The 22,405-nt window shown below is 45.3% G+C and overlaps 1 protein-coding gene across 4 annotated transcripts in view; it reads right to left on the reverse strand.

Moving 5' to 3' along the window:
• The window catches only part of HLCS (holocarboxylase synthetase), a 678,650-nt gene that overhangs the window by 478,663 nt on the left and 177,582 nt on the right, over positions 1 to 22,405 (reverse strand). For all 4 annotated transcript variants that reach the window (XM_069202536.1, XM_069202535.1, XM_069202537.1 and 1 more), the window contains one exon: positions 9,938 to 10,117. In XM_069202536.1, the coding sequence (XP_069058637.1) occupies positions 9,938 to 10,117 (180 nt within the window). The remainder of the gene's footprint in view (positions 1 to 9,937; positions 10,118 to 22,405) is intronic.

Consider the following 22,405-nt stretch of genomic DNA (forward strand, 5'->3'; position numbering starts at 1 on the left):
ATGGTGAGGGCGGAGTCGAGGACGAAACCCAGGTTGCGTGCGTGGTTGGCTGGCGTTGGCGGGGCTCCCAGCGAGGTGGGCCACCAGGAGTCGTCCCAGGCGGAGGGGGTGCGTCCGAGGATGAGGACCTCCGTCTTGTCAGAGTTCAACTTCAGGCGGCTGTATCTCATCCACTCGGCGATGGACTTCATTCCCTCATGGAGGTTGGCTTTGGCGGTGTGTGGGTCTTTGGTGAGGGAGACGATGAGCTGGGTGTCATCGGCGTGAGAATGTTGAGGGTGTGCTGACGGGCCAGTTGTGCGAGGGGGGCCATGTAGATGTTGAACAGCGTCGGGCTCAGTGAGGAGCCTTCTGGTAAGCCGCAGATGATGTTGGTGGCTTCGGAGCGGAAGGGTGGGAGGCGGACTCTCTGGGTTCTGCCAGAGAGGAATGAGGAGATCCAGTTGAGGGCTTTTTCTTGTATTCCGGCTTCGTGGAGGCGTGTTAACAGGGTGCGATGGCAGACTGTGTCGAAGGCTGCGGATAGGTCCAGGAGGATGAGGGCTGATGTTTCGCCATTGTCCATTTGCTGTCTGATGTCATCTGTGGCGGCGAGGAGTGATGTCTCGGTGCTTTGGTTGCGTCTGAAACCGGACTGGGAGGGGTCCAGGATGGAGTTGTCCTCGAGGTGGTGGGTAAGCTGAGCGTTAACGATCTACTCGGTGACCTTCGCCGGGAAGGGGAGCAGGGAGATTGGTCGGAAGTTTTTGAGGTCGTTGGGGTCTGCCTTGGGCTTCTTAAGGAGGGTGTGGATTTCGGCGTGCTTCCAGCTTTCCGGGAAAGTTGCGGTTTCAAAGGATAAGTTGATGACCTTTCAAAGTTGGGGGGCGATGGTAGAGTCGGCTTTGTTGTAAACGTGGTGGGGGCATGGGTCTGAAGGGGATCCTGAGTGGATGGAGTTCATGATCTTGCGTGTTTCAGTGTCGTCTACGTAGGTCCAGGCGATCAAGCGGTTGGTCAACCCTAAACCTATTGGCTTTCTTCCTCCAAAAGAAATTGTAGGATTTTGCAGGGAGGGTTCACCTCAGCTCCAGGTACCCTCGGGGTGGTCCCAGCTGGGGTGGACACTTCTACTCATGTTTACTAATTTTCCCGTCTGGCCTGCTGCCAAAAGTGGGGCTGGTCTGGGATGTGGGCATCTCGACTAGCTGGAGTGCTCTGAGGCAGCAGAACAAACGTCAGGAGCCAGTGAGGCTCACCGCCAAGTGCTGCTGTTCCTGCAGGGGGAATGTGTGAAGCACTTCCACCCAGAAAAGGCCCCCAGAGAGTACAAAGGCCCTCACCTCATGGGGTCAGAAACTTGTCTGGTGGTGGCAGGCAGGCATAGACTGGTCAGCCACACACTAGAGAGTTGGATGAATTTCAGGGGCATCTATGAGAGGCCCTCTGTGTGCATTTTTAAATAAATCTAACACTGGCATCAGTGTGGGTTTACTGAGCTGAGAAGTTTGATACCAAACTTCCCAGCATTCAGTGAAACCATCATGGAGCTGTGGAGTTCGTAGGGACAAATTCTCAGCCCATATATTCAGTATGGATACACTGCACTTACAATGTCTAAGAATGGACTTAGCTGCATGAACAATATGCCCCTACAGTGTCTATGTCGTCACCTGTGGTATAGTGCACCCTGCCTTAGGGCTGAAAGGGGTGTCTAACCTATACCACAGGCAGTGCTTGGTAGACACGGCACCCACAAAGTGAATTGGTGTAGGACAGTTCTAGGCTCTACACCATGACTAAATTAAAAGTCACAAACACTGGGCATGTGGGAGTCTACAATGAACTTTGCAGGATTATCTGACACGTGTTTCAACTTTCTCTTGAATACAACAATAAAACACAGTGCCCAGAGAATGTGCATTCAACTTTTGAAAAAAGACATAGGGCCTGATTTAGAACTTGGCGGACGGGTTAATGAGTCACAATGGTGACGGATAGCCCGTTTGCTGAAATCTAAATCTCATAGGTTATAATGGGATTTCGATTTCAGAAATGTCTGCTGAGTTCCAAATCAGGCCCATAGTTTTAGTGGATTATAATTTCCAGAATGACCATAAGTAAAGTTGGGCGGGGGGCCTCCATGGAGGACAGAATTGCAACTAACAGGACCTGTTGCCTCCACCTCCTTGAACTGTACGAAGAGGCCTCCAGTCTCAGGGTGAACTCAGTTAAGTCCCTGTTGCTGTCAATCCATGGAGATACTGTGTCTGCATAGTTGCACTATTTCATACCAATGAAGCAGCTTAACTTTAAATATCTAGGGATTCATATTTCCCTAGTCCGCAAGCTAACATGGGGCCTTAACATGACACAGCTCCTCGCACGGACGAAAGCGGACCTTCAACGCTGGGCTGCCCTTCCACCCATATTATGCCAGGTAACCCTGTATAAAATGATGGTCCACCGATGCTACCTCTACCCCCTCCACGATTTCCCATTGTTGATTACGGGCCGATGGATCCGAGACTTCACCTCCCGTGATCCATTCAAATTGGTTCAACTGAACTACCTTCCCTGTACCTATGTCACCCCTCTTAAACTATCGCACATGGGGAGGGTAGAGTCTCCCATCTGCTTCCGCTGTCCGAGTCCAGATGCAGACTTCTTCCACATGATATGGCTGTGCCCTCTAATCAGTAATTGCTGGCAACCCATTATGTTCTCCCTGTCTTTTAGGGGTGCTGGACGACCACGGCAATGCCAAGGAGGGGGGGGGGGGGGGGAGTACAGTATTTAATTGGGATGGTCTCAATAGTGGCAAAGAGAGACACTGCCTAGAAATAGAAAATGACAAGTAAACAACGGAAGACAGGCATGGACTGGTGCACAACATAAGAGGAGCCAATTTATGCGGCAAGGGGTTGTGCTTGTAAGCACAAACAAATATGAGTGAAATGGCTGGATCATTGTCTGCTGAGGGGTTATATGTAGGTTGCTCATATGTTTTTCTATATGAAAGTTGAGGTGAGGTGAGAGGATTGATAATAACAATGGTTGTGTTTAGTGCTATTTTATGTACGCTCTTGAAATCAATAAAACTGTGAAGATGACGGCTGGTTCATGCGGCTGTAACGCAGCCCTGTGGCTAGTCATTTGGAGGCTCAAGAACGCCAGACCACAGAGCTGCAGGGAAGCCACCTGGAGCGTTATGCTTACTGACTCCGCTGCCTGGCTCTTGCAAGCTATGCAGCACAGCCACTTTGGCGGGAACAAATATGTTTTAGTCTACCGCTGTAAAAAGCTTCTCCACACCTAGGCGCATCTGGCAGTGGTAACTACAGCACTTTTTAAAGACTGCTAACACAGCCATGGTGTTGTCGGTGTTTGGTTAACCAGACAGATGGGACCCAAGACAGCTGGCATCGGGCTCTCAAAAAAGGCTGCTTCAAATTCAACCCAAAATGCAGCTGTCTCCTGTAAGAGCGGGGTTCTTGAGCAGACATCGCCTTCCTCCTGAAGGTAAAAGAGGTTTCAGCAAAAAAGGAGAGGAGAAGGGAGCTCACCCCCACTCCTGTGACCGATAATTCAATTATGTATCTGCTACACGGCCCCGTACCCCGACCCATGCCAAGACGAAGGAACTGTCAAGTTGGCTCTGAGAAGGGCAAGAGCTCGGTCCTGACTCCCTGAAGGACTCACAGCATCAGTTTATTCAATTGGAGTTGGGGAAGAAATGGAAAAAACAGTGCTTGTCACCAAGGAGGACTTACACCGCAGCCAACAATCAGAGGACACCAAGTTAAGCACCCCTCTCCTTCAACGGTATTGCACTCAACTAAGGGTACCTCAGGTGCCATCGAGAAAGTGATGAGGTAGGTCCTAAGAGCGTGACTGGGGAGGTACGCTCGGCAAAATCTTTGGGGAAGGAAGGCCCTGGCAACACCGGCGACAGCAAGGACCTGTGCCCTCTTCCCAACTCCTGTAAGGTTAGCAGTCTTGGTGGAAGTCCCCATAATAGTAAGGGAAAAAAGCCTGGTCTGATTTGGATGGAAATGAGCCCATTTTCTCTTTATCGGATGGCACAGAATGGTCTGTGGGGGACTGGGAGTCCGACTCTAGTGATCATGCCCTAAGTGATGTCGATCAGGACATAGTGCTAACCTTCCGCAAGACTGTCAAAAAGAATACATGGATGGCAACCAAAGGAAAGGCTGGAAATGGGACTAGCCTCCAAGAGATCACTTAGTAGGAGGCATGCCTGAAGCCCCTTAGGAGACACTCCACTCTAGTTCTCCAATGTTGGAAGGAATCTATCAATGTATTATGTCTCACACAGCGGAAACTAGGCTCGAAAACTCCAGGCCTCAAGCAGCAACTCAAACTGCAAGGAGTGATTCGCAAAAAGGCCAAGTCCTGCGCTGCTATTGTTGATCGACTGACTTGGAAACTAGGACATTGGGTCTCGAGTCTGATATGGCGGGATCCAAGGGCAGGACGATGCACACTAGGCCCAGCTAATAGATGTCCAATGGAAAATAGAAGATCAAGAAAATCGCCAGCGGCGGAACAATCTGCAGGTTTTAGGGGTGACGGAAGGCAAAGAAGGCCCCGAAATTAAACTATTGTTGAGCTGTTCCAAAAAGCCTTCCAACTGTCGGGTTGGAATTGGACCCAAGAGGTTCAACAAATGCACAGAGTTCCCCTGGTGTTAAAGCAGGCTAAAATAAGCACAGGAAAACCTAGGACAATATCGGTTTATATTAGGGACTATTTGTTAAGACAGGCAATTTATGAGTAAGCAAGACCCAATGACAAGAGAACTGTTGGGGACATCTCTTTTTTTTGTTAAACCTGACTTCTGCCACATCAATGTGGAGCGACAATAGTGCCTCCGTCAGTTAATCAAACCATTTTAGGACAAAGGAGCACAAGCCTTTCTATTGAACCCTGCACGTCTGAAGGTGGTTTGGAATAATAGCACACAGGTGTTCACATCCTAAGTTAAGACAAAGGAATATTTGGAAAACATGCATTAATAATAATTGTGAGCTAGCCAGTTTGGTGGAAGGGGGGCGACTGTGTGGTCAATATATGACTGATGCATAATATATCAGAGTATAAATATATATATATATATATATATATATATATATATATATATATAATAACACTAGGTGAATCAGATAATTGGGTGGGGGTTGCACAAATTGATATATGAGGAGATTATCTAGGTGGTGGTAAAGACAGAAGCAAAGAATGTGCTCGCTCCGGGGACTGGGCAGAGAGGCTGCTCAGATCTTATCAGACCTATATGTGGTCTGTTTGCTTCTCATGGGTGGAGTGGGGCGGGGGGTGTACCTGCTGAGGGAGAAAAATAGAGAAGAGTGGGGTGAGTCCGAAGGCAAGCATGGTGGGGGAGGGTACTGGTTGTGGGAGGAAGAGCGGGAGGAGAAGGGGTGAAAGGGCTGCAGCAGATGGGGCAGTGGGAAAAAGCATATCTCAACAAATGAGCAAGGGTGGGAGACAAAGCAAAATGATGAGAACAGATCATAAGATGATTCAGATGTGTTGGCAGCTAGTTTTTGTTGATCTGATGGGACCAACCTATCAAGACTCAGGTACTAGCATATTTCTCTGGCTTTAATTCAGGACAAATGGGTAAATTGTCCATCTGCCCAGTTAACATAGCTGGCCTAAATGACAAACTGAATCAACAAAGAGTAGTAGAGATACTCAGCACTTTGGCTTCAGACATTATTTGTCAATAGGAAGAACATATCCCATGGAGAAAGCGAGAGCTGATTGCAGTAAAGGGATATTACTCTGCTGGTATGTACTAAGACTTTTTCGATCAGGGGGTGGTTATACTAGCTAAAAGACATCATGGGCCTGCTAAATGGAAGCTAGTCGACAACTGGGGAGGTTTTGCTGCAGGGGTCAGTTTTACTATTTGCTCGATCTATGGTTCCAATCAGGACAATCCCGGATTTTTGGAAGATTTGGAGGTCGAATCAGCCACTTGGCCCACCCTGCTGAAAGTTTGTAGGGATCTAAACCTACATCTAGATGTTGGATGGAAACAGAATACCAAATATTATGGGAAAAAGCCACATGTATTTAGGGCTCTGGTGTCCTTAAAGGACAGTCATGGGTTGGTGGACATATGGGATGACAGGAAGAAGCCAGACCCTGGCTTCACTTGTTTCTCAAGTCCACAAAAGAAGTATGTCCAGCTAAATTATTTGTTGGCCTCTGTTGGTCAAGTGGGCAAGGTTGACATTAGGAAACGCCCAACGCTTTCCTTTGATCATAATCTGTTAATTCTGGAAGTATTGCGTTTGGAAGGATCCAGACCTCAGGCGAAGTGGACTTTTGATAGAAAATTGCTTCTAAATGCTTAATACACAGAGTATATGAGGAAATGGGTACAGGAGTTTTTTAGCCTGAATATGTAGAGTTCCTTACAGAGATGGTGTGGGATGCTTTTAAAGCAGGATTAAGAGGTGAGAGCATCAGTTATGTTGCACACCAGAGGATGCATCAAGAGGCAGAAATCAAGGGCTACACGGACAGCTAGTCACACTGGAAAAGAACCACATTGAAGGGATTATATGGGGACAAGATGTTCTACACATCCAACAAGAAATTGGGGTAATAAAAGCTAAGATCAATAGCCACTATACTGGCGGCAGAAAAATTCAAGCATATAAAAATGAATGCTATTAATATGGTGAGACAGTAGGCAGATTTTCAGCTTTACATACTAGGCAAAGGAAGTTTATAGAAATATTGGCTGCATTAAAAGGGATGATGGTTAATTCGCCACAGAACCGGCAGATATTGTTAAAACCTCTGAAGATTATTATAGGGCTATATACCACAAAAATACCCAGCAAATGACTTCACTGGTAGAAGTTGCAAGTGCACTAAAGTCCCAGGCCTGAGGTAAAGCGGAAGGCCCTGAAATAATTTCCCTCGAATTCTAAAAGGTATTGCATCCAGAATTAGCCCAGTTTATACTGGATTTGCTCTTAGGAGATTAGGGGGTGGGATCCCTCCATCTTGGCAGGGCACTGTGATTTTCCTAAAAGAAAAATAAACCTCCAGACAACCGAGGCTCATATAGTCCGATCTCCTTGATGAACTCAGAGTCTAAACTATACACTAAAACCTTTGCAGTCCACTTGTGGAGGGTCATAGCCCACCTGGTAGAGGAACATCAAATCACGTCAGATGTGCTATCACTCTTTTTGATGTAGCTATGGGTTATAAGGTTACGGGTGCCCAGATGGCTATCATCCTCCTTTATTCAGAAAAAGCATTCGACAAAGTAGCATGGAGTTATCTCTGGTCAGTCTTGAAACTGAAGGGGTTTGGCCACCGTTGATTAGGGCAGTAAGGGCAATCTACTGTATCCCTTTTGTAAAACCTCAAATTATGGGCCAAGAATCTGTGAGGATTGCCATTATGAGAGGAACAAGGCGGGGTTGCCTCTGTTCTCCAATCCTGTTTGCCTTGTACATTGTCTCTTTTATAGGGCAAATTATTCAAAATTAGATCACTAAACCAGTCTGTATAAATGAGTTTGATACCAAGGTGTTCGCATACGTGGATGATATTGCACTAATACCCTCAGATCCTCATAGCGCACTACCCGAGGTTGAGGAATTGGCCGGGAAATTTGGGAGAACCTCTAGCTACCTTCTTAATAGGGAAAAACACAGATTGTGTGCACAGACAACATCGATTTGATAGATACCCGTGGGGTGGATGTTGCCACATATCGGGGTATAATGATAACACCCAAGGTTGATGCTATATATCAGATCAATTTTGACCCTTTAATAAGTAAGATTAGTTCTGTCTTGAGGCGTATTAATGGTCTACAATTAATCCTAATCGGAAGGTGTAATGTTCTTAAAATGTCCGTTTTGCCTAAGGTGCTTTATTTGTTCCGAACTATACCCCTTGAACTGGATTGCCCTCTGCTCAGGAAACTAGACTCCAGATGTATACATTTTGTAGGACAAATAAGAATATTAGGCAGGCCCTTGAATTTCTAAATCTCCCATGAGAATGAGGGGGTTGGGCGGTTCCCAATTTTCTGTTTTACTATTGGGCCGCCCTCCTCCAACAGATGGCGGTCTCGTTCTCAGCGGAAAGGGGCAACAGAGTTGGGTTTGAGGACAATATAGGGCCCCCTACTATCTATGAGCTAGCGCTCGGGAGCTCAGCACGGGGTTGTCCTCTACATCTGGTTGAGCCTAGCTGTTATAAAAAAGTGAGGTTCAAGATCTTGACTACGGGCTGGAGAGTGTACAATAAGACTCAAAAACTGCTGGGCGTTAAAACGTTACAACTTGAATACTCACATTTGGCGGTCTCCGCTATTTCTGACAATGTTCTATGATGTGATTGGGAGGCAATGGGAGCAATCTGGTCTTAATAAATTAGGGGGGTCTCTATTCAGCTGAACAGCTATGCTCATTTATTGAACTACAGCAAGATTATGGGTTAGGGGATAGGAGCTTTTTAAAGTATTTACAGGTAAGAGATTTTGTGGGTAAAATCAGACAGTGTACTCTCGCTGGAAATAGTTTCCCTCTCATATGTTATTCAGTGGGCAGGATGTAATATTGGTCAAACTTAAAAAATTCTAATAAATACTGCCCTGGATGACCTAGAGCTGCATGGCAAGCTGGGCACAAAAGCTAAGGGAGGAGGATGTAGAACTACAGACTTCGATTGGGATGGGAATAAAAGTTCTTCTCTCTTCCAGTCTGAGAGCCCAGCATTAAAAAAAACTGTTTAGACTCTATTTCACCCGTGCTAAACTGTTTGGGTGGGGCAAAAGGGAGGATGATAAGTGCCCTGAATGTGGGGCAGGTCTGGCTGTCATGGTACAGATGTTTTACAGCTGCGAGAAACTACAGATATTTAAGGAAGGAAAAGAGTTAATTTGGAAGACGTGCTTTAGGAAAGAGATCCATATTACTCCTGTCATGATGCTCTTTGGATATGACTATCATTTCGAGGGAGAGCTGGACCAGATATATTTTATTTTCATCTCAATGGATTTGGCTGGGCTCCTAATCACAACAGCGTGGAAGAGCACCCCACTACGCAAATTTGGTTCGGGCGTCAGCTGGGTATATATAATCTCGAGAGATCATTAAATAATTGTAAGGGGAAACAAGCCAGGAGACGTGGTAAAATGGTTTGGTCTTCTATGATCAACTGGCTGTCTAATCACCTGGGGTATGATAATTGGCTAGCCTCTGAATAGGCCTATGCAATAGTGCGTCCTGTCGCATTCTGAACCCTTGGTTAGATGGTGCTACACTAGGACAAGTTGTCCTAGCCTTTGTCTGTTGGAATTTTATGAACTTATACCCAGCATCTTCATATAGCTTTTAAGAAAGGAATGAACTGTTTAGAACTTATGATCCAATAGATTTGCACTCTATGCCTCTTTTTCTTTCTTTTAATATTGATATTTATTGTATTACTATATGTGCTGCAACTTTATGATACTATTGGAATTACATCAGATTGTTCATGATTATTTGGGATATAATAAAAAAAAAAGAATTTAAAAATGAAATCAATACAATTGGTTATCAGAAAAAAAAATTGACTGTTAACAATCCTTAATCAATTCTGATACAACAATGGGTTGAGTTGGCCAAATCTAGCAACTGGTTTTATGCCATAACTAAACCTTATTAGGCAATTCTGATATTCCCAGAACGAAGGACTCCAACTTTGCTGTCTGAGCCTGCTTCAAACATTACCTTTGGCTGAGCCCCTTCCTCCTCTGACTGAGAATATGCACCCCATTCCTCCAGTGCGAGGTGGGCAACAGAAGGACTGTACTCAGGCCTCTTGCCCTCGGTGCACTCACCGCCACCCACACTCTTGGGCAAAACACTGCCAATCTCAAGGACATACTCACATCTGCAGTGGTCAGAAGGTAAAGAGGTGTCAGCGCTGGTGGATTACTCAACTCGCACTTCATGCCCAGGCTCTTGAGAATCTGAGTGAGCACTTCATATCTCTTCGCATTGCTCAGTTTCAGACAATTAAAGTCTTCGGTTTTTACTTTCATGGAGCTGGGAGAGATTTCCAACTGCACCTGAAAGAGAAAGACAGTCCCCATGAGTGCTTCCAAGGAATTAATGGAATGTAGAAGCAAGAACGCGTGACGTGCAATGTATGAATGAAGCACCAATGTAAGTAATCCTAAAAATAACTTTTTTTTTTTAAATAGCAACTGCAACCACAGTCTTGATGTTCTAAACGTTACACTCTCCAAAATCAATCTGTTTCAGTCATACAGATTTGGCACCAAACGCTGCTTTCCTGTGACATGGTGAGGAAGTCTGCTGAAATTAAATATACAGTCTGGAGAGGACTACTAAAAATATAGCAAACTAGAACCACAAACAACTGAGCAACTAAGACATAGAAATAAGAGCTCTGAGTGGAGAAGAATAGATAACAGCGTGAATGAAGGATCCATGCCAGGCTAATTGATTATTTAGGATTTAGCTCATAGGGAGATTGGAAAAACTACCACTGACATTAGGTTGTATTTAAGCTAATGGGAAACGCATAATCAGAATCTTCATTCAAGGGTCAGAGAAATCCACCATTGAGCATCCTACTAATAACAATCACTGCACAAAGCTAGCTTGCCACCAGAAACTGATACACAGACCTGAAGCAGTAGGGTAAAGGTAAATGAGTTAAGTCCACAGTGTTCTGGGAAGACTGGTACAACAACTCACTTCAACCTTCAGTCTGCACTTCACTTTCTTGGCCATGATGGCTCAGATGCCCTTCTTTCTCTTTCCACACATTATGGGGTGGGCCAATTATCTGTCCCCAAAGTATGGAGCCCAGAACAGTCCTAGACACTGGTGCTCATTAAGAACTCTTGCCTGGCAATCAACCCTCTTTTCCTTTGCAGTCCTTCTTCAGGGGTACAGCGACAGAACTAACATGGCCTCTCACATAAAGCCTTATGTTGGGGTTCCTGCCACCTATTCCAGGGATCCAGGGCAGTAGTCCTGTAGGGACCAGGTCTCACTCTAATACATTCCAGTGCACATGCACTGATTCAGACACTGCTGTGTCCCGGTCTCTTATCCAGAAATCTGCTACATTTATTTATTACTCCTTGCATCTTCCTTCCTTCCTGTGGGAGACACCGTCAGCTTCCACCAATGCCCCCAAACAGTTGATTTTCCTTGTTCTCAGCCGCCAGTGCTCTTGCTGCAGTAATAAAGCTCTCTGTATGCACACGGACACATATCTGCAACAAAGGTGGGCCCTACACTCTCACCCTTCAAATTCACAAATGCTGCACTGCTACCTTAATTGTGTACACTCATCTAAATGCAACCCAAGCATGTACACGTACATACCACATGCAGGTCTGTCACTCAAACTTGACAACTCTTCCCAAACTAAGCACGTTCAACACTAATCAGATTCACAACAAAAAACATAACAAGCAATATGTATAGGACCATGCACATATGTAATGCAAAAAGATATTTCCTCAATAATGACAATGTTATAACAGTCATCTCCAGACAGGAACAGGCATGCAAATTTATGGAACCTATCAGGCTACTCAAAGGCACAGCCCCTGCACCCCAGGACAGCTCCAAAGTGCACCTTCACTCAAACTGTGAGTCATCCAAACCGGCACTCCAGACTCCAAAACCTGGTCACTGAATCGGTCACTGTTAAGTACAACCAAATATAAGTCTATTAGCAGTCCAAAACAAGAAGTGCCTGAACGTCTTAAAGTGCACATCTCAGTGCATTGTCTAACAGACATCACGGTAACTCACTCCCCCATATCTTTCACTGAAGTTAAATCCATTTGACAAGGCAAGAAAAACCAACATCAAATTAAATAAAAATTAAAATCAAACGAATATTATAGTACAATATCATTTATGCAAATTCAGGGTTTTGGTGCGGCAATGCAAGAGGATTTCCAGATGACAATTTTTGGCTTAAGAGACTCAAAAGGATCAATATTAACAAGTTTAATAAATAACCTAAAGTGTTTGGACTGAGTGAAGGAAAAATAAAAAATTTAAACATTTGCCCTGGGAAGCGAAACAAAAATATAAGGAAGGGCTCAAGGATGTATTCAATCAAAAGAGTCTGCAGGAAGGATCCGGCCTCTCGCTTAGGGTTGTGCATGCCTGTGGGTGTCAATGGAAGAATACCATGCTTCCCCTTCCTGAAGACCAAAGACACCAACAGACGTGCTATAATTCACCAAAGGGGCTGCAATTCTTAATAGTAACTTGCTGCAGCTGATCCATCACAGCCTACATAAACTGTCAGGTTGAGCGCCTCCTTTGTGTCGTTTGCACCTTGGGGACTCTCATGCGTTCAAGCTGGATGATACAGATATTAATACGGTGACAAGGCCTAGGTCCTGGCCATCCATCCCTTGGCTCTGTCCTTCTTCTGGGGAGAAGGCCTTGACCCAACAGGGTTGCTGCAGTGAAGGATGATGATGGGTGACGACACTCATGCAAGAGAGTATTCATATGGATCACTCCTCTCCCTTCAAAGACCATATTTCAACTCCAGTTACAAAAATTTCACACGCCTATACACTTCAGTGGAGATCCCGTGAGCCAATCAAACCAAATGAATTATCCACGAACCTGCTCCTTAGCACTGCTCACATCATCCTTCCTTCCTGGTGGAGATACAAAGCCAGGTCTCCCCAAAGTCTCCAAACGTGTCTTATTTTGCATTTAGCTACAAGTGCACCTACAGCAAACATGTGCAGCTCAGCATGCACATTCACATACCAGTAGGGAAGGTGGGTCTACATAGTAAATGTCAATTCCTGGTTTAGGACAGCATTTGAACTTTGAACCAATCATAAGAACTTGAAAATACAAACAAATGATAATGAACTAATCAAGAACATGTCACAGAAGTTATCAGGGATTAGGCTGCTACTAGTCTACAGCTTCACCAATGTTTTCACTAGGTGCAAGGTTTAGAAATTAATTTTATCAGGTGCTCTCCTATTTGTATGCACTTGCAACTAACTAACATCCGAATCATCTGAAGCCTACAGACAGACTGAGCTGGGAGCAGAGTCAGAACGCCAGGCTAGGTTAAAGTTAATGCCCACGCTAGGACTCACATACAAATAGCAGTAATTAAGAGCGACTCAGGGCCTGATTTGGAGTTTGGCAGATGGGATCTCAGTCACAAGCCTAACAGATGCCCCATTTACCACATTCCTAGGGCCACAGTATACATAATATTTATAATATGGTAAATAGGATATCTGTCACATTTGTGACAGAGTATCCAATCCATTAAACTCTAAATCAGGCCCTCAGTCAATATTTTAGATTTTGTGAACGGAGACAAGATGGAGAAAAGATTCCCGAAATGTAAAATAGAGACAACAGAAAAATCATTACTGGTTATAATACAGAGTCCTGCTACTTTCTTTGGGGCTGTTTAGATGCCAAAAGTTTTCTGAATATCTAGCTAGTAAATGGGAGCAGGATTTCCGAATTCATGTATGAATCTGAAAAGAGGAAAAAAAGGCTACCTGTTCAATGTCATACTAGCCAAAAGGAATTATTCATGCAATTTGTTACCATATGAGGCTTCGATTTCACTGTAAATTCTTGCAACAAACATCTGCCTCAAGGACAGTCTGCACACGGAGGAGTCAACCAACCGTAATCAGGGTGGTGATATTCAATGTGTGAATTTAATTCAGCCAAACAGTCATGGCTGACAGCACCGGAATATTCCCAAACACATCTGCATAGACTATTTTCTTCAGATTGGACAGATAACAATACTCAAAGCAATAACTTACAGGCCAAGGGCTCTTTAAGGCCATAGTAAATTTGTTGAGGCATTAGGGGACAGGTGTATGAGGAATGGATTCAGTTAAAGTCTTTGGAAATTGCATACGGACTACGACTAAATCCATAATGTTTTTGCAAACCGGCCTATGTATTAATATATAGGTTCGCAAAAACCTGATTCACAGAAGGTAAAAATGTGATATACCTCATGAATATTAATGAGAAGTCACAAATTGCGACCCACTATGAATCACAGCCGTCTAAGGAATGCCTCTTGCTGTGGTCAGCAGACTACCATGTCTGTGACTGCTTTTAAAACAGCCATTTTTCTGTTGAGCATAGCAACGCGCACGTGCTTCTTTTCCTACGTGTTGCTATCAGTGTGAGTTTTAACCACATCCATCACTTTCACTCGTTCGTGGGCTTGCCTATCAAAGATCCTTTGATTACATCAGTAAATGCTTTATGTTTGTCCCACCTTCGGGCGGTTTTGTTACCGCCTTGGGAACTGACCCCGTTACATGGATAATTGCACGTTTGCCAATATGTTTGACTGCGAGCGAACTTCTTTTTCCTTTTGTGTCCCTCCTTACCACTCATGGCGGCCGTGGTGCTTTGAATTGACTTGCTTATGTCAACTGTTTCACTTTTTTTTTTTTTGTTTCAATTTATGTGGCAAGAAAAGTCCAGTTAGGAATTTACAACACTAATAGCTCTAACTCAATCAAACGCGAGACACATTGCTTTGCAAATGCTTATTTTAAAATGCTGCTATTTTCCTTAAAAGAAATGGGATATGTGTTCCAAAAAATGAAAAATGAAAAGTTTAATTAGCATTTTTTTAAATTATCCCGTGGTCTATGGGACCACTTCCTACTTTAAAAAAAAATTGTATACATTCACAAAAAATGGTTTACCACTACCTTTCTGTAGTTGGTAAATTATTTCTGTTTTGCAAAGGGATTTTCATTACAAAACATTAATACATTCCATTCTGAATCGCTATTTGAAAGTAACGCCCGAATCATGCCCTTCTAAATAGATTCTGTATGTGGTTGCAAACCCAAAGTGCGAACTGGTAACACGTCCCCAAATAGCGATTTAGGTTTCTTACATACCAAAAGTCCTTTTTTTGTGGCAGCAAGCAGTCAGATTCTACAAATTGGACCCTTTGCAACCATAAAGAACCTCTGCACATGTGGTCGTTAGTTATCTGTACTTAGCTGAAAAGAGACATCAATAAATTCTACATAGCACTGTCGGACCTGGCCTCTTGGCAGGTCAGCCCACATTATTTCCTTCCTCTGCCTGCTTTTGCTGAACCCTATTTTGTTGGCTTTTAGGACTCTGTGCATGTTTTTCCTGCAAACCAGTGATAGAATGAGTGTGTTCTAGCTTTAAAACATGGTACAATTTGCCTAAATGAGATTAGTACATTAAATTTACTTGTGCGTCCCTATTATATGGTACTACATGTCCCCAGGGCCTATACATTCACTACTAGTGGGCAGCTTTGGGCCGCTCACTAATTTAGCTTTTGGAAATATGTTTCAGGCCTGCTACTGGAGGCCATAGTGAAGTTTTAAACTGCCATTTTGACCTGGTAACCCCACACCCCCCTACACAACTGTGCAAGATGAATAATTAGTTGTTTGTACTTCAAGTCTTTTTCACAGTTCTTTAGAATAAAATGAAAAATCCAAATGCTGTATACAAACCAAAGAACTGCCTCCTCTACGGGTTCATAATGAAGGCATTCGTGCCATAAAAGTAAAGGGGAAGAAACCATGGGGCCACTAGATCAACCAACATGATCTAAAAGCCTTGCTTGACTCATAGTACACAATATGTAATACAATTACAAAAAGCAGAACTGCCACTCTCCTGTAATACCGCTCATGTAAATAATCTGTTTACTCACTAAACCCAGACTTCCCAGTCTGCTGAAATGTTACCACACACATATCGTACTTCAGTGGAGTGGGTAGGTTAACACCGCCAACAGACCTAGGAGAGCACATGAATTAGGGAGTAATCTCACAGGTGGCCTTCTGCCCTCCATGGAGAATAAAACCACTTTTTATACCCGGACTAGCAGTTACTAAATGTCCAACATTTGAATCCGGTTAATCCGATCTCCCAACCAGCCGTGCATGGCTGTTGCCGGGTTAGTCACTGCAGTATTGAGTTTTATTAGAGTCAAAGGGTGAATTTCAACGGTGTAGGGTTGCAGGCTGGACCGCTTCCACTGCCCTGCCTCCGGCACAGGCAGGGAGAGTGCCCAGCCTCTGCCAGGCCAGGCAGATGCCCGTCTGAAAGCAGAATGGGAGCTTTAAATAAGAACAAGCACTGCCAAAGCGAATCGGCCAATGGCTGCCAGCCTTTTGGCTTTGCCAATGCTTGACTGTTTTGCCATCCAAAACATTGTTGTGGGAGCTGCAGGTGCTTTGCCGGTATTAGAGAAAACACTGTTAAAAAAGCAAAATATTTTGTGGTCTTAAAAAGCACACCCTGTTGTAGCGGTCTGGCACTCTGTGTGCGCATGCGCGCCTTGTAAAGACAGAAAGCTGGCGCTCTCTGTGAAGTTAGCTGATGGCTGAAGTGGGCTGACCGAGCGCCATGCAGTAAACTGTAGTGGAGGAGGAGGGCACGCGATGCAAATGGCCCAATAAGAGAACAGTAAGTGAAGACGGCTGGCTAAAAGCCTGTATTCGTCTATTAAAACATGTAATTTGACTAAAGTGAAAAGGACATGACTAACACCAAACATAATAATAAAATCAAAAGGCCGTGACTAACATTAGATCAAGTCCGAGTTTCGCCAGAAGGGAACGGACGTCATTAAACGTGCAGAAATTAGCCCAGAGCAGGCCGCAGCACTGCAAGCAGCAGCCACAGAAAGGATGGTTGAGAGGTTGGAGGGTCAGAGCATAGCAGTGTAAGAGCTAACCACTGAAATCAAGCCTGGCGTTTGATCATTTGGAGCTGTAGTGAAAGGGTTGTATAGCACTGTTCAGTGATAGAACTGACCCAATTGTGCAGTTATTTTTTCAGTTTTGCATACCCTGCCCACATCCCGCTTAATTGGCAGGACATAAAACACTTAAGTAAAACGAAGACGAGAAGTGGCATTAAAACAATATAGCACTGCTGGACCCAGCCCTCTCTGCAGGGTCACCGCAGATTATTGCCTTCCTTTGCTGAACCTGTTTGGGTTGGCTTTTAAGACTGTGCACGCGCTCCCTGCTAACCAGTGATAAAATGCTTGTGCTCTACCTTTAAAACATGGTAACGTTCGCCTACGTGTGATTAGTACATTTAATTTGCTGGTAAGCCCCTAGTTTATGGGCCTACATGACTTCAGGGCCTGTAAATTAGCTACTAGTGGGCAGCAGCACTCTTTGAGCAACTCACTAATTTAGCTTTTGAAAACATGTCTCAGGCCTGCTACTGGAGCCCGTAGTGAAGTTTTAAACGGCCATTTTGACCTGGTAAAATAAATATTTCACCAGGCCTAAAACATCCTCTTTAATACTTATAATTCACCTCTAACGTAGGCCCTAACCTTCCGAGGTAGGGTGCATACATAATATTTCAAACGTAGGGCATGTGTGTTCAAGTTTTACATGTCCTGATATTAAAAATCTATATCCTAAAAACTTTTTTTCACTGTTGGAAGGCCTAGCACTCCCGTAGACTAACCCTGGGTTACCTTATTACACTTAATAAGTGCAAACTTCAGATTATATATAGATAGGTTGTTTACACTCAAACACATTATAACTTAATATCCTCTTTAATGGTAAAGGTGGATTTTAAGTTGAAATGTTGAAAATGTCACTTCCAGGAAGTTGGCATTTTCTTGTCCCAATCAGCTGTGCCTTTCTGCCACTGTCCAGGGTCGCATACCAGTCATTGGCTCTACTATGAGGGTTTGTGCATTGCTTCCAGACAGTGAGACAAAAGAAGCGTGTGAGGGTAGCGAGTCTTTCTGATAGGATGGCTGGGGAGAGCTGTACATTGCCCTGATTACATTTCAAAGGGCATTACCTGCAGCTCACACAAAGGTACCTGACACCAAGCCTGCTCTTGCCTTCGTCACCATCGCCAGCCTGGAGGCAAACCCAGACGAAGGGAAAGAACTCACCAGAACCAGTTTTGGGGCTGGGTCAGGGAATTACCCCACACAAATGCTTGCATTAGGTATAAAATCACTATCTTCAATCTTCAAAACACCTGGAGATGTGAAAGATTTAGGAGGAGGGTGACTGCCCTGCTGCTTGAAGGGCTGACTTGCTGTCTTACGAAAGAAAAATTGGAACTTCCTGCCTTGAACCCTGGCTACCTAGAGTGACCCCAAGAGTCAGCGGTTGACCTCCTCTGTAACTTAGAGGGACACAACAAGCTTCCAGAGGCCTCTATGCAACTGCCCATCTGACCAACACCAGTTTTAGCTTCCTGGACCTGCCTGCGCCCTGTTGTTGGCCTCTGCTGGGGTTGTGTCCTGATCCCCAGAAGGTGCCCCCTCCAGCTCCTGAACCCGTGACTGGCTTGGGCTCTTCAGGACCACAAACAGGCAAAACCCTGCCACCGAAGGCCACCAGTGCAGAGCTCTTGCAGGACGAGCTCTTCGCGCAGACAGCATCTATCTGCGACAACCGGCAATGCAAGACCTGCACTTCGTGCTAAAGGAATGACAGCCTGCTGAAACCACCAACGCACAGTTCCAGAAATGACCTGCTCTTTGTGCCACAGCAATGACCCATGATGCTCAACATGCTTTTTGTGCAGAAAGCCTCCTTCTCGTGGCCTCCTCCAATGCGAATGGAACTCAACATTAGATTTGATAAGTTAACTCTTAAGTAGTATTCAACCCACAGTCCTTCACGCTCGGCCTGAACTTCCCGAACTAGCATTACCAGATAACCACGATTTGCGGTTTTTGCTTCGTTATGCTATTTTCACAAAACACTTTAAAAATCAATATCTCAGTTTGTACTAATTGGATGTTGTTCATTTTGGTCTAATTTTTTTTACTCTGTTTTTCTAAAATGTTTTGGGATTTATTTTTCTTGTGTTGTTTTCACGTTATTACTGTTTATGTGTACTTTACACACTGCCTCTAAATTAAGCATGTCAGTTTTGAGTCATGCTACTAGTGGGTTAAGCATGACTTTTTGTGGTTCACCCTGAAAAGGATTGTGGTTGTCACTTTAGTGGGGCTTCCACCCCTCTAAACCAAAAACCCAATTTCTTACAAGCATCATCTAATTTACAGATCTTCTAAGGGACTGCAGTGACAGAAAGGTTGACCTAGTTATCACTTTAAGAAAGGCATGAGAGAATGGTCAATTCTTCAGCTCCAGTTTTGTCTTGAAGCTCAAGGGATCCAGATTGAGGGGGAGGAAGGATGTCTGACTACAGACTAATGAGAGGACTGAACAACCAGTAGAGAGTTTATGTATCTACTTTACAGAGGTGGCTAGTGTACTTGTGTAGGTAAGTACCATCTTGCCTGGCATGTTACCCCCATATTTCACTGTATATATGTTGTTTTAGTCTATGTGTCACCAGGACCCTGCCAGGCAGGGCCCCAGTGCTCATAAGTATGTGCCCTGTATGTGTTCCCTGTGTGATGCTTAACTGTCTCACTGAGGCTCTGCTAACCAGAACCTCAGTGGTTATGCTCTCTCTGCTTTCCAAATTTGTCACTAACAGGCTACTGACTAAATTTACCAATTCACATTGGCATACTGGTACACCCATATAATTCCCTAGTATATGGTACTGAGGTACCCAGGGTATTGGGGTTCCAGGAGATCCCTATGGGCTGCAGCATTTCTTTTGCCACCCATAGGGAGCTCTGACAATTCTTACACAGGCCTGCCACTTCAGCCTGCGTGAAATAACGTCCACATTATTTCACAGCCATTTACCACTGCACTTAAGTAACTTATAAGTCACCTATATGTCTAACCTTCACCTGATGAAGGTTGGGTGCAAAGTTACTTAGTATGTGAGCACCCTGGCACTAGCCAAGGTGCCCCCACATCGTTCAGGGCAAATTCCCCAGACTTTGTGAGTGCGGGGACACCATTACACGGGTGCACTGTACATAGGTCACTACCTATGTACAGCGTCACAATGGTAACTCCGAACATGGCCATGTAACATGTCTAAGATCATGGCATTGGGGTGACAATTCCATGATCCCCCGGGTCTCTAGCATAGTACCTGGGTACTGCCAAACTGCCTTTCCGGGGTCTCCACTGCTGCTGCTGCCAACCCCTCAGACAGGTTTCTGCCCTCCTGGGGTCCAGGCAGCCCTGGCCCAGGAAGGCAGAACAAATAATTTCCTCTGAGAGAGGGTGTCACACCCTCTCCCTTTGGAAATAGGTGTGAAGGCTGGGGAGGAGTAGCCTCCCCCAGCCTCTGGAAATGCTTTGATGAGCACAGATGGTGCCCATCTCTGCATAAGCCAGTCTACACCGGTTTAGGGATCCCCCAGCCCTGCACTGGCGCAGAACTGGACAAAGGAAAGGGGAGTGACCAATCCCCTGACCTGCACCTCCCAGGGGAGGTGCCCAGAGCTCCTCCAGTGTGTCCCAGATCTCTGCCATCTTGGAAACAGAGGTGTTTGTGGCACACTGGACTGCTCCGAGTGGCCAGTGCCAGCAGGTGACGTCAGCGGCTCCTTCTGATAGGCTCTTACCTCTCTTGGTAGCCAATCCTCCTTCCTTGGTAGCCAAACCTCCTTTTCTGGCTATTTAGGGTCTCTGCTTTGGGGAATTCTTTAGATAACGAATGCAAGAGCTCATCAGAGTTCCTCTGCATCTCCCTCTTCACCTTCTGCCAAAGAATCGACCGCTGACTGCGCAGGACGCCTGCAAAACCGCAACAAAGTAGCAAGACGACTACTAGCAACCTTGTATCGCTTCATCCTGTCTGCTTTCTCGACTGTTTCCAGGTGGTGCATGCTCTGGGGGTAGCCTGCCTCCTCCCTGCACCAGGAGCTCTGAAGAAATCTCCCGTGGGTCGACGGAATCTTCCCCTTGCAACCGCAGGCACCAAAAGACTGCATCACTGGTCCTCTGGGTCCCCTCTCAGCCTGATAAGCGTGGTCCCTGGAACTCAGCAGCTCTGTCCAAGTGACTCCCACAGTCCAGTGACTCTTCAGTCCACGTTTGGTGGAGGTAAGTCCTTGCCTCCCCACGCTAGACTGAATTGCTGGGTACCGCGTGATTTGCAGCTGCTCAAGCTCCTGTGCACTCTTCCAGGATTTCCTTCGTGCACAGCCAAGCCTGGGTCCCCGACACTCCTTCCTTCAGTGTACAACCTTCTGAGTTGTCCTCCGGCGTTGTGGGACTCCCTTTTGTGACTTCGGGTGGACTCCGGTTCACTTTTCTTCCAAGTGCCTGTTCAGGTACTTCTGCGGGTGCTGCCTGCTTCTGTGAGGGCTTCCTGAGTTGCTGGGCACCCCCTCTGTCTCCTCCTCCAAGTGGCGACATCCTGGTCCCTCCTGGGCCACAGCAGCACCCAAAAACCTCTACAGCGACCCTTGCAGCTAGCAAGGCTTGTTTGCGGTCTTTCTGCGTGGGAACACCTCTGCAAGCTTCATCGCGACGTGGGACATCCATCTTCCAAAGGAGAAGTCCCTAGCTCTCTTCTTTCTTGCAGAACTCCAAGCTTCTTCCAACCGGTGGCAGCTTCCTTGCACCTTCAGCTGGCATTTCCTGGGCTCCTGCCCACTCTTGACACTGTCGCGACTATTGGACTTGGTCCCCTTGTCTTACAGGTACTCAGGTCCGGAAATCCACTGTTGTTGCATTGCTGGTGTTTGTTCTTCCTGCAGAATCCCCCTATCACGATTTCTGTGCTCTCTGGGGGTAGTAGGTGCACTTTACACCTACTTTTCAGGGCCTTGGGGTGGGCTATTTTTCTAACCCTCACTGTTTTCTTACAGTCCCAGCGACCCTCTACAAGCTCAAATAGGTTTGGGGTCCATTCGTGGTTCGCATTCCACTTTTGGAGTATATGGTTTGTGTTGATCCTATACCTATGTGCTCCTATTGCAATCTATTGTAATTCTACACTGTTTGCATTACTTTTCTTGCTATTACTTACCTAAGTTTGGTTTGTGTACATATATCTTGTGTATATAACTTATCCTCATACTGAGGGTACTCACTGAGATACTTTTGGCATATTGTCATAAAAATAAAGTACCTTGTACCTTTATTTTTAGTACTTCTGTGTATTGTGTTTTCTTATGATATTGTGCATATGACACCAGTGGTATAGTAGGAGCTTTGCGTGTCTCCTAGTTCAGCCTAAGCTGCTTTGCCATAGCTACCTTCTATCAGCCTAAGCTGCTAGAAACACCTCTTCTACACTAATAAGGGATAAGTGGACCTGGCACAAGGTGTAAGTACCTCTGGTACCCACTACAAGCCAGGCCAGCCTCCTACAACTTGGGGCAAGCATCGAGCAACAGTACCTCACTATAGATGAGATGTAACTTGGGCCAGTTTCAAATAGGA

This window comes from Pleurodeles waltl, chromosome 8, assembly GCF_031143425.1.
Source record: "Pleurodeles waltl isolate 20211129_DDA chromosome 8, aPleWal1.hap1.20221129, whole genome shotgun sequence".
Classification (NCBI taxonomy): Eukaryota; Metazoa; Chordata; class Amphibia; order Caudata; family Salamandridae; genus Pleurodeles; species Pleurodeles waltl.